The sequence below is a fragment of the Pipistrellus kuhlii genome, unplaced genomic scaffold (genome assembly GCF_014108245.1).
Source record: "Pipistrellus kuhlii isolate mPipKuh1 unplaced genomic scaffold, mPipKuh1.p scaffold_m20_p_107, whole genome shotgun sequence".
Lineage (NCBI taxonomy): Eukaryota > Metazoa > Chordata > Mammalia > Chiroptera > Vespertilionidae > Pipistrellus > Pipistrellus kuhlii.
The window spans coordinates 82,555-94,266 of NW_023425413.1; the positions used below are offsets into that span (position 1 = coordinate 82,555).

The window sequence follows — 11,712 nt, forward strand, 5'->3', positions numbered from 1 at the left end:
CGGCCCCCGCCCCACCCCCGCGGCCCCCGGCCACACCCGCGGCCCCCCGCCCACACCCGCGGCCCCCCGCCCCACCCCCGCGGCCCCCCGCCCCGCCCCCGCCCGCCCCCGCGGGCCCCCGCCCCGCCCCCGCGGCCCCCCGCCCCGCCCCCGCCCGCCCCCGCGGCCCCCGCCCACCCCCGCGGCCCCCGCCCGCCCCCGCGGCCCCCGCCCCACCCCACGGCCCCCGCCCCATCCCCGCGGGCCCCGCCCACCCCACGGCCCCCCGCCCCACCCCCGCGGCCCCCCGCCCATCCCCGCGGGCCCCGCCCACCCCACGGCCCCCCGCCCCACCCCCGCGGCCCCCGCCCCACCCCCGCGGCCCCCGGCCACACCCGCGGCCCCCCGCCCACACCCGCGGCCCCCCGCCCCACCCCCGCGGCCCCCCGCCCACCCCCGCGGCCCCCCGCCCACCCCCGCGGGCCCCGCCCACCCCACGGCACTCAGCAGCTTCTCCGGCCGGTTCCCTGAGCCCCGGGGACAGGCAGCCGTGGTCGCCCCGCGCCCAGGCCCACACGGGCCCCGCCGTCCGGCGCCCTCCCCACGGCCCGGGCGGACAGCGAGCAGAGCCGGCGGGGTGCGCCCGCCCGCCCGCCCGCGCCGTCTGGAGCTGTCGGCCCTGATGGAGAGCCTCGCCGCCGCCAGCTGCCGCGCGCCGGGACGCCGCGCAGGGAGTGATGAGCCCGCGCGGCAGCCGGGAATCCATCTCGAGGCACCAACTGTGCGGCCCCCACCGCGCCGGCGCCACAGGCAGGCAGGGACACGTGCCCCGTGCTCGCAGCCTGCACAGCGGGCCGGGCCTCGGTTTCCCCAGTGGGACTCCCTGGGCCGGCACCCAGGGCCCAGCCAACCACGTGGCCGTGCACCTGCCTCCAGAAGGTTCTGGCACCCAGAGCTGGGGGGCCCCGCAGGAGAGACACCCCACCCGGCTGAGCCACGGGGAGGGGCCAGGGGATGGGCCCTCAGGGCTCCCGAGCAGCCCAGACCCTCCAGGTGGGAGCCGGGGCCTCGGAGGCCAGGCTGAGGCGAGAGTCCGGGCGGCGGGACCGGGCGGCCGCGGCTGAGGGCGAATGAGCTCAGTGCAGACCGGACGGCCGGCAGGCAGCCGCCCAGACAGGCAGAGGCGACACAGAGCGGCGGTGCAGGAGGCGGCCACTCTGCCGGCCACTGCTGTCCTCTCGGCCGCAGGATACCTGTGGGCCTGCACCTGTCCAAGGCCCTGGGGCTGGCGGGGGGGTGGCGGGGGGCAGACACGTCTGGTGCCCGGACCCCCACTCCGGCACAGACAGGGGCAGGCAGCAAACAGGACACAGCTCCCTAAGCGGGGTCCTCGCACGCCTGCCCACGGGCAGGCTGGCCTCCGGGCATGCGGTGGGCAGCGAGGCCGGCCACCGCTGTCCCCGGGGCACCCAGCACCCAGCCCTGCACAGGCGGCCCCGCCCGCCGTCACACACGTCCATGCCCTGCGGCCCACACGGCCGGGCACAGCCCCGGGACCACCACGGGGCCAGGGGCCCCGGCTCAGCTCCCCGCCGACAGCCAGGCCGCCCGGAGCCACGGCTTCCGGGGCGGCGCTGTGGCAGGCGGGCAGGGGGGACGCTGCGCAGCCCCCGCCCCTGCCCGCCCCCGGGCTCTCTGAGAAGCCCAGCCCGGAGACTGGGTCCTGCCCAGCCACGAGGGGGACTGTGCCCCGACCTCCCCACCCAGCCCCGCAGTGAGGGCTCCGGCCCAGGAGGCAGCAGCCTGGCGAGGGGGGGGCGCGGCCAGGCCGGTGCTGGGTGGGACCAGGGCTGACACTCCCCCTGCCCATGGCCCCGCAGCTCTCAGCTCTTGGGGACCCCTGGGGTCCCCCCACCTGGGGGCCAGCTCGGTCCCACAATGCCCCGGGTCTGCAGGATCCTGAAGGAAGGAGTCCTTGCCGGCAGCCCTGACCGGCCACAGCCATTGCCTACGGCCACACGGCAGGGCTGGGGCGGGGGGGGGCATCCTGGCGCCCGGGGTCAGGTGGGCGGGGGGGCATCCTGGCGCCCGGGTCAGGTGGGTGGGGGGGGGCATCCTGGCGCCCGGGGTCAGGTGGGCGGGGGGGCATCCTGGTGCCCGGGGTCAGGTGGGCGGGGGGGCATCCTGGCGCCCAGGTCAGGTGGGCGGGGGGGCATCCTGGCGCCCGGGTCAGGTGGGCAGCAGGGGCAGTGTGAGCGGCTCCGCCATGGTGGAGGGCGCGGGCTGCGCGGTGCCGGGAGCCGGGCCGGGGAGCCGGCTGCACGCTCTGCCGCAGTGCTGTGCGCGCGGGCCTGGCGGGGCGCCAGGCGGCCGGCTGCCTCTCCACAGCCAAGTGCACCGCAGCAGGCCCGGGGAGCGCCGCCAGCTGACAGCGGCGACCGCGGTCCCCCGCCGACAGCTGCCGGGCGCCCATTTACCTTCCCCGGCGCAGCGAGCATGCGGCCGCGTGACAGCCGCCCATCCATCGCAGCCACCACGGGGCCCAGGCGGCTCCCGGTCCCCGTCCCCCGCAGGGCGCGGGCCACTGCCCCGGAGAGGGGGCGAGGGAGGGAGGGAGGGAGGGGAGGACGGGGCGGCAGCCTCTGGGCCGAGAGGGAAAATGCCCCCGTGTGGCTCCTGGTCCCTTCCAGGGCGGCTCCCGTCCCTCCCAGGCCCAGGTGGGGCCGAGCCGCCTGTGGACCCGCCAGGGACGGACAGCAGGTGCCCCGCCCGCCCCCCGGGGCCTGGCTGCCATGAGCTGCAGGACGGGGACAGTGTGAGTCCCCATGGGAAGGGCCACACCCTGCCCACCCTGCAGACCCTCAGAGGCAGAGCCACACCCCTGCACCTAGCGCCCAGCCTGTCTCAGTGGGACCTCCATCCCAGCACCCACAGGAACAGCCCTGCATGGGGGGGTGGGGGGCCAGGCCAGGGGGCTGTCCTCCAGGACGGACCCCGTCTCGCAGGGCCCGTGTCCTAGGGATTCTGCTCTCAGAGCCACACCCTCTGCGGGGCGCTCTCTCCCCGCCATCTCTCCCCTGGTGACATGGTGGCCGGCCGTGGGCCCCAACCCCCAGCCGCATCCCCCCAAGTCCCTGGCCACACCCACCCTTGCCACCCCTCACGCCCCCAAGCCCAGGCTGGCCGCATGCCCTTGCCCCGGCCCCTCCCCAGCGAGGGCTCCCCCATAGCCCCAGCCCGGCCCCCACTCTGAGCCCCTCTTCCCCGCGGCCGGGCGCTGAGTCCGAGGGCAGGAGTGAGGGCCATACCAGCCTGCAGCCCCAGCCCCTGCCAGCCTGTCCGGGCCCTGCTGGTGGGCTGCTGGGCAGGGCCCGGCAGGCACAGCATGGGCGTGGAAGAGACAGCGTGTGCCCACTGTGAGGTGACCGGGAGTGGGCAGGTCGGAGGCAGTGGCTCCGGTTACAGGCAGGCTCCCAGGGGGTGCGGGCTGGCACCCGCTGGGTGTGCCCAGCAGAGGGGCCGCTGGCGAGACTGATCAGCGCCCTGCCCTTGCCACGGCACTTCCAGGAACCAGCCTGATGCAACCGGGGCCCTGAGTGCCCGCTGCCAGGACTGCCCGCCACGCCCGCCCCTTCTCGGCCAGGCCTCAGTCTCCCTCTGTCCGAGGCGGCGGGCGGTGGCAGAGGCTGTCCTGGGTCTTGGGCCCGCCCTCCGGTGCCCATCGAGTCTGGCCCCGCGCAGGGCAGCTGGGCTGCCAGCACCCAGCACCCAGGAAGGAGGCCGGGCACAGGCCACGGGGGGCCACCTGGGACGGACCAGGAGGCAGTGTGTGTGTCCCCACCCCCACCCCCGCGAGGCCCGTGCTTCCTCTTCTCATATCTGTACATGCTGCTGCTGCTGCTGTTTTAGTTCAGAAAGGGAAAGAGAAACGTCAGTGATGAGAGAGAATCGTGCATCGGCTGCCTCCTGCACGCCCCCCACTGGGGATGGAGCCCAAAACCCGAGTATGTGCCCTGACCAGCATCGAACCCGGGACCCTTCAATCCACAGGCCGATGCCCTGTCTACTGAGCCACACCGGCCAGGGCCCAGCTTCCTCTTTTGTTGTTTTGAAGCGAGAACTCAACAACACACTCACAAAACAGGAAACTCAGCCCCACGCAGGCCGGCCACGGCCACGGCCACGGCCACGGCCACGGCCACGGCCAGGTCCTTAGAGCCAAGCCCCCACCTGCTCTAAGGACAGGGGCCTGACCGCCTGCTCGGACCTGCCCTCGGGCCAGTGCCGGACCCTCGGACGTGGGCACTGCACAAGCCGCCCGTGAACCCCGGCGCCACGGGGCGCGGGCGGGACCGGGCTGCCTGACCCTACGGCCGGGGTCAGCAGGCTTCCCGGGGCCCGAGGAGCCCTCACGGGCTCAGGCAGCCCCGTGCCACCACGCCAGCCCCGCGGGGCGCCAGGCAGCTGGTGCTCAGAAGTGGGGTGCACAGCCCCCAGGCCTGGCCCCACTGCGACGGCTGCTCTCCACCCCTCGCCCCAGGCCCCCAGGCCCCCAGGCCCCTGACCAAGCGGGGCTGTGAGCAACACCGAGCCTCTATCTCCCACGCGAGGGGCACGGCCCGCCACGCCTGGGGGAGGGGAAAGGAGACGGGGGGTGGGGGGGGCAGGAGGCACTGCCCCGGGTGCCGGGACCCACGCAGGCGGCCAGGGCGCCCTCTTCTGGCGGGAGCTGGGGAGGCCGGGCCAGGAACGGGCTCAGGGCGAGGGCCCCACGAGGACTGAGACCACCAGGGTCCGACCGGAGCGCCAGCAGCCTGGGCAGCCCACGGTGACCCCTCCCGCAGGGACCTCCGCCCACGGGCTCCCCTCGCTGCCCCGGCCCCACCACAGGCCCCCCCACACCACATGACCGGAGAGGTCACCCGGCCCGCTCCGCCCCGGGCCACGGGGCCAGCCCCCGGCCTGCACCACCCAGGTGCCCCAGGCCTGTCCTCTCCAGCCACGGCCCTGGGTCCCCCTGTCTTGCTGCCCGCCCCCCGCCCTTTCCTGGCCCCCTGGTCTGGGTGGCCAGTCCCTGGGTGGGCACACACCCTGGGCTCTGAGGTGGGACTCGGGGGGCGGCAGGGACAGCGGGCAGGAGGTGGCCTCAGGGCGCGCCCCGAACCCGCCCCGCGGACCAGGCCGAGTCCTCCCCTGACGAGGGCGACCTCAGCCCCCCGAAGCCGGGGGCGCACAGGCAGACCACAGCCTCGGCGCGCAGTAGGGCGACAGCACCCACCGGCCCCCGGGGGCCGTGGTCACACCGGATGTCCAGCTCACGCTCAGGACGTCGGCGGTCCCTGGGGACACCCGCTGGGGCTCAGGAGGCCCCCTCCCCGCAAGGGCGCCTGCCCGCCCACCCCACCGCAGCGAGCCTCCAGCAGAGGGAGCTCTTTCTGAGACCGGCTCCCCGCTCCCCACCGGCGCCCCCACAGGAGGCCGAGGTGCGCCCAGAGCGGGCTCTGCCCACAGCTGCTCTGGCCAAAGCAGCGCCGGACCCTGAACACAGCCCAGGCCACTCCCCACCGAGGGGCACCCACCGCCCACCTCCCCACGGCCGGGGAGCCAGGCCCAGGGTCTGCCCACACCGCCAGCCAGCCTTCTGCCTCTCAGCGGGCTCACACTTCCCCAGGTCTGGAGGGGCCGTGTGCATGTACCGTGTGCATGTACCGTGTGCATGTACTGTGTGCATGTACCGTGTGTGTGTGTGTGTGTGTGTGTGTGTGTGCGCGCGTGCGCCGGACCTGGCAGCACGCAGAGGGCAGGTGCTGGCCACGCCCACAGCAGCTCCCTAACCTCCAGGGGAGGGGGCAGGGCCAGGCCTGAGGACAGTGGGCCACACACCCTCCCTGCTCTGAATCTCCCCCAGGGCCAGACCTGGGACCCCTCCCAGCCCAGAGCTCCCGCACCCCCACCCGAGAGGCCTCAGGCGGGCGGGGGGTCAGCCAGGGGCTGGAGGAGGAAGCCTGGGAGGCTTGGGGGGGCCGGGAAGCAGGCCCTTCGTGAACCGCGGGTCAGACAAGGAAGCGTGGCCGGTGCCCGGGCTCGGCAGGCCCGCCCCGCTCCCCCCACCCTGGCTGCACCCCGGGTCAGGCCCCCCCACACCACACGCCCTACTCCAGGCCTCCCTGCCACCCTCCCATCACACAGGTGGGAAACCAAGGCCCTCGGAGCCCCACGGACCGGCGTCAGAGAGGGACACTGGATGGCACCCTCGGAGCCCCTCGGCTGACTCAGGCCGGGCCCTCCAGAAGGTGTCACCCTGAGGGACTCACCATCACCCTGACGGACACTCCGCCACCCTGAGGGACACACCGCCACCCTGAGGGACTCACCGTCACACTGACGGACACTCCGCCACCCTGAGGGACACACCGTCACCCTGAGGGACACACCGTCACACTGACGGGCACACCGCCACCCTGAGGGACACACCGTCACCCTGACGGACACACCGTCACCCTGAGGGACACACCGTCACCCTGAGGGACTCACCGTCACACTGACGGGCACACCGCCACCCTGACGGGCACACCGCCACCCTGAGGGACACACCGTCACCCTGAGGGACACACCGTCAAACTGACAGACACACCGTCACCCTGAGGGACTCACCGCCACCCTGAGGGACACACCGCCACCCTGAGGGACACACCGTCACCCTGAGGGACACACCGCCACCCTGAGGGACACACCGTCACCCTGACGGACACACCGTCACCCTGAGGGACACACCGTCACCCTGACGGACACACCGTCACCCTGAGGGACACACCGCCACCCTGAGGGACACACCGTCACACTGAGGGACACACCGTCACCCTGAGGGACACACCGTCACACTGAGGGACACACCGTCACACTGAGGGACACACCGTCACACTGACGGACACACCGTCACACTGACGGACACACCGCCACCCTGAGGGACACACCGTCACCCTGAGGGACACTCTGCCACCCTGAGGGACACACCGTCACCCTGACGGACACACCGCCACCCTGAGGGACACACTGTCACCCTGAGGGACACACCGCCACCCTGACGGACACACCGTCACCCTGAGGGACACACCGTCACCCTGAGGGACACACCGTCACCCTGACGGCACACCGGCCTGCGGGGCAGCCCCCAGCACCTCCTGGCCGGCTCCTGGTCTAACATTCACTCAACAAACGTGTGCCGAGGTCGAGAGGCAAGGCCCCAGGAGGGGAGGGGCGGGAGCGTGGCAGGACCGGATGGGGCTTCCCACAGGGAGTGGGACCGGGGAACAGGAGCCAGGGGCCTTGGGGGAGCCAGGCAGAGGTCTCCCCCCAGACCACAGGCCCTTCCGCCTCCTCGCCGCCACCTCAAGGCCCAGCGAGGACTGTGCCCCGCAGCTGCCTGGGAGCACTAACGCTGACCACACCCTCATGCCAGGCTCTGCAGTCCCGCTCACACTGCCACCCGCTGCCTCCAACCTGTGTGCCACACCCCCTCCCCCGCTCTGAATCTCCCCCAGGGCCAGACCCCCAGGGGTGTGGCCCTGGGGGAGAGCTGGCGTGCGAGGGAGCGGGTGGGGGCGTGGGGCCACCAGGACTTTGGGAGGGGGAGGGGTGAGGGTGAAGGGGGGAGTGACTGCCAGGGACGGGGTGGCAGGCCTGTCTCTCTCACACACACACACACACACACACACACACACACACACACACGGCCTGGCCCTGAGCAGCAGAGCCCTGGGTGAGGGCGGGGACGTGGGTGTGGGCATGGGCAGGGGCAGGGCTGGAGGGTGAGGGGCCGGGCCCCTCAGTTCCCATCCTGCCCGGGGCACGGGGCCAGGGAGTGGGGAGGGAGGCGGGGCGGGCACCGGCTGCAGCCCAAACACGCCCGCCTGGCCCCTGTGCCCAAGCTCTCCCACAGCCATGCCCAGCCCAGGCCCCAGGTGGGCACCGCGCCAGGCCAGGCCGCCCTGCCCTGCCCTCAGGAGCCCTCGGGCAGTGCCCCGGGCCACAGTGCCAGGCCTGGACCGGCCCCAGCGTCCCCGCCGCCTTCCAGGAAAGGGGGGCGGGAGGCAGCACAGCCGTCCTGCCAACAGGGCCCGCCAGGCGGTCACACCGCCGGCCGCACGCCAGCGGCTCCCCTCCCCACCCGGGGTCCACAGGCCCCGAGTCCACGGAGCCCCGTGCCCAGGATGCCCCCGGCCGCCCGCCCCGGCCCGGCTCTCACCTCGCTTGTGCAGCCAGCCCTCCTTCACGATGGCCACGTCGGTCATGGTGCCAGGGGCGCTCACGCTCCTCGCCTCGGGTCTCCCGGAGCCAGCACTGCCACAGCCTCTGGGGGAGGAGGGGACGGTGAGGCCGGGCTCCAGGCCTGCCCCGGCCGGGCCCTCAGAGCCCCTGCTGCCCGCAGTCTCTGCCCCTCACGCCCGTCCCCGCCACCTGCTCCCTGGGCCGGGCCTCCCGCCCTCCCGGACCCCAGGCCCTGGAAGCTCCCTGGGCACCTCCCTGCCCAGGCTCACTCCCCCATCCCCGTATCTGTACGAACCACTCACATTCCCCAAGGCCCTCCCGAGCCTGCCGACCCGGCAAAGGCCACCTCCTCCAGGCAGCCCCCACCGGCTGCATCAGCCCAGGGCACTTGACCTCCGACCCCCCGGTGAGGATGCCTGCCGCCCCATCCCTGGTGTGGCCCCCGGGACAGGGCACAGAGCCCCTCCCTGCCCCCGACTGCGGATGGGAGCCGATCAGACCCAGAGGCAGGGCCAGGTGTGGGTGGGTGGCTGGCGTGGGCACTGGGCGCCCTCTGGGGTGGTGCTGTGAGCCCTCACGAAACCCCGGGCCCTCCTAAACCACAGCCCCCCACAGCCTGAATCTCCATCATTCATGGGCCTGTGGGCCGGCACCTCTGGTTTAGCCGGGTCCGGCCTGGGCGTCGGCGACAAAGAGGCTCAGACAGGGCCCGTCTGTGGGGAACCCCGTCCAGGGTGGCTGCAGACCCGTAATTACAGGGTCCGGGCAGCGACAAGCGGGGGGCTGTGTGAACGCAGGCCGGACGGACGCCCGCCACGCCAGGCCCACCAGCAGCCCTCTGAGCAGACACGCTGGCCATCATCTCCCATGGCCCTCCCCACTGCTCCCCTGCTGGGCAAACTCCTAGGCACCCTCAAAACCCTGCTCACATCACCCATTCCGGCATCCCAGTCCTCTGCGACCCTCCAGACAGGGATTCCAGAGGGCAGGCCCTGGATAGACACCCCCCAGGCCGGGCAGACCCCCGAGGACCCTGGAATGGATCCCAATGTGGATTTTTAGCCACCGGGGTTCACTGGCCCCCTGCGGCAGGGGCTGGGCACCCAGAGGAGGTGGGTTTGCACTGCCTGAGGCTGAATGCCGATGGGCGGCTAGACCCCCGTCTGACGCCACAACAGGGAAGACTCCCTGTGCCCGAGAACGTGCCCCCCGTGCCCCCGTGCTCAGCCAGCCCTGGGCACAGAGCTCCGATGGCACTGGGTGGGCGTGGCCTGGAGGCAGAGGGCTGGCCTCCGCGCCCCCTACCCCGCCGGGCCGGAGGAGGGCCTGCGCTGACAGAGCCGGACAGCTGCCGGGAGCCCGTGTGTAAAAATACATCCGTGTGCACGCGGGTGTGCGTCTGTGGACACACGCAGCGCCGGGCACTCAGCACGCGGGCCGGGACCCCTGCGCCCGTGCCTTCGCCGTGACCGCAGGCGCCTGCCGTTATTATAAAATCACAACTTTTCAAGGAGGTGCCCGAAGGCCCTTCCTCTGCCCCGAACACGGGGCTGCGGGCTGTGCCCTGGGCCGGGGGGCAGGAGCCCGGCTGCTGGGACCCGGCTGGGCGGGGGCCTGAGCCGGGCGGGCGGGCGGGCGGGCGGGGAGTCCCTCCGGCCCGGGCACGGGCCGGCCATCTGCCCCCCTCCCCCGCCCCGGGAGACCTAGCTGCCTCCAGCCCAGCCCCCGCCCACCGCACCGGGAAGCGGCGGGCCGGGAGGCGCCTCCGGTGTGGGCTGCCCGGCCCCGGACACCTGGCCCGCGGGGTGAGGTCTCCCTCCGGGCCCCTCGGACCCGCACCGCGGCCGGCCAGCCGCTCCCGAAGGCCCTGCGCCCCGGGACCCCGGGCGGCTGCGGCCCCGGCCCCGGCGCCCCAGCCCGGCCGCGCCCCTCGCCCAGCCCGGGCCCGCGGCCGCGGCGCCGCCAAGGTCAGGAGGGCCCGGGCCCGCACGGCCCGCCGCACCGCCGGCGCCCGCACTTCCTGCTCGGCCTCGCCCGCCGGGAACAAAGCGGCGCGGGAGGAAATCCGGGCGGACTCACCGGCGCTGCGTCCGCGGGGCGCGGGCCTAGCCGGGCCGCGGCCTCCGGCGCCCGCCGCTCCGCATCCCCGCGGCCCGGGCCGGCGGCGGGCGCTGTCGGCGGGCCTCGCCGGCGGGATCGTGGCGGCCGCGGCTGCGTCCCCGGTGCCTGCTGCGCGCTGGGCCCGCTCCGTCCGCCGCCCCGCCCCGCGCCGCCCGCCCACATCCGCCTCCGCCGGCGCCCCCGCCCCCGGCCGGGGGGAGGGCGGGGGCCGGGCCGGGCCGGGCCGGGCGGGGGGGCCCACGATGACCCGCGTGCGCCCGGCCACGCCCTCCGGCCTCAGTTTCCCTGTTTGCTCCGGGAGCGGCGCTCTGGGCTCCGCGCTGCGGCCCCGGGCCGAGCCCGGCTGCTGCCCCGGGGCGGGGGGCGGGGGCGTTGGGGTGCGGGGGTATGGGGGGGGGGCGGGGGCATCGGGGTACCCGGCGTTGGTTTGACACTGGAGTGCGCCCCAGTGGGCAGCCCCCGGGCAGGGGCCGCGCCGCGATGGCCCGGGAGACCCGGGACCCGCCCGGGCGCCGCGGGGGAGGCGGGGGCCGAGGCGGCGGCGTGGCGGCTGCCGCAGTGCGGACGGAGGGAGCGCGGCCGGGGCCGGAGGCCTGTGCGCCGGCCCGGCCCTCCCCGGGGGCTTCCAGGAACCGGCCGCCCAGGAAGGCCGGACACGTGGCCGCGGTGAAAGGGCCGGGCGGGGCGCAGGGGCTGGCGGGGGCATGGCCTGGGCCTCCGTGCCCGGCCCGGTGCCCCGGCGGGCGGACGCCGGAGCCGGAGCCGGGGCGGGGCTGAGGCCGCCGGGACCCTCCCTGCCGCCCCCCGCCCTGGCCCTGGGCCCCGCTGGCCGCCAGGGGGCAGCCGAGGGACCGGGCAGAGGGACCCTAACTCCCGCAGACGCGCCTCTGACCTCCCGGGTGAGGCCTGCGGACAGCCCTTTGCAGGAGGCAGACCACGTTCTCTCCCGGGGGTGTGTGCTGGGGGAGGGGGCCTTTTGTTCCTCAAGGGTCAGAGTTCAGCGCGGGGTGTAGACCCGTCATCAGGGGCAGGGGCAGTCCCACGACCCCCCTCCCACAGAGGAAACAGGCTCAATCCCAGCCTCCGGGCGGACAGAAGGACGGACAGCTGGGGGGGGGGGGACTGTCTCTCCTGCTGGCGGACACGCACTCCTGGGCAAGGGGACTCCCAGGTCCCTCAGGCTGTCCCGCCAGCCCCCCTGGCCGCACCCCATCCATGCGGCTGTCCCAGCCTGACTATGTGCCCCCAAGCAGCGCCCTGCCTCCAGGGGCCCAGCGGGAAGCATGGCCTGAGGTCACCCCACAAACGTCCGACTCTGTCCATCCCTCACCCCACAGACCTTCC

General features: G+C 74.7%; 1 protein-coding gene across 2 annotated transcripts in view; it reads right to left on the reverse strand.

Moving 5' to 3' along the window:
• Window positions 1–10,502, reverse strand: part of AKT1 (AKT serine/threonine kinase 1) — a 31,769-nt gene extending 21,267 nt beyond the window's left edge. The window contains exons 1-2 of one of the 2 annotated variants that reach the window (XM_036430311.2): window positions 10,327–10,502; window positions 8,225–8,331 (exon numbers count right to left, since the gene is read on the reverse strand). In XM_036430311.2, coding sequence (XP_036286204.1) covers window positions 8,225–8,270 — 46 coding nt within the window. In that variant the 5' untranslated portion in view covers window positions 8,271–8,331; window positions 10,327–10,502. Of the gene's footprint in view, window positions 1–8,224; window positions 8,333–10,326 lie in introns of those variants that run through there. The other variant, XM_045578847.1, reaches the window with a different exon arrangement.
• Window positions 10,503–11,712: the final 1,210 nt, after the last annotated feature.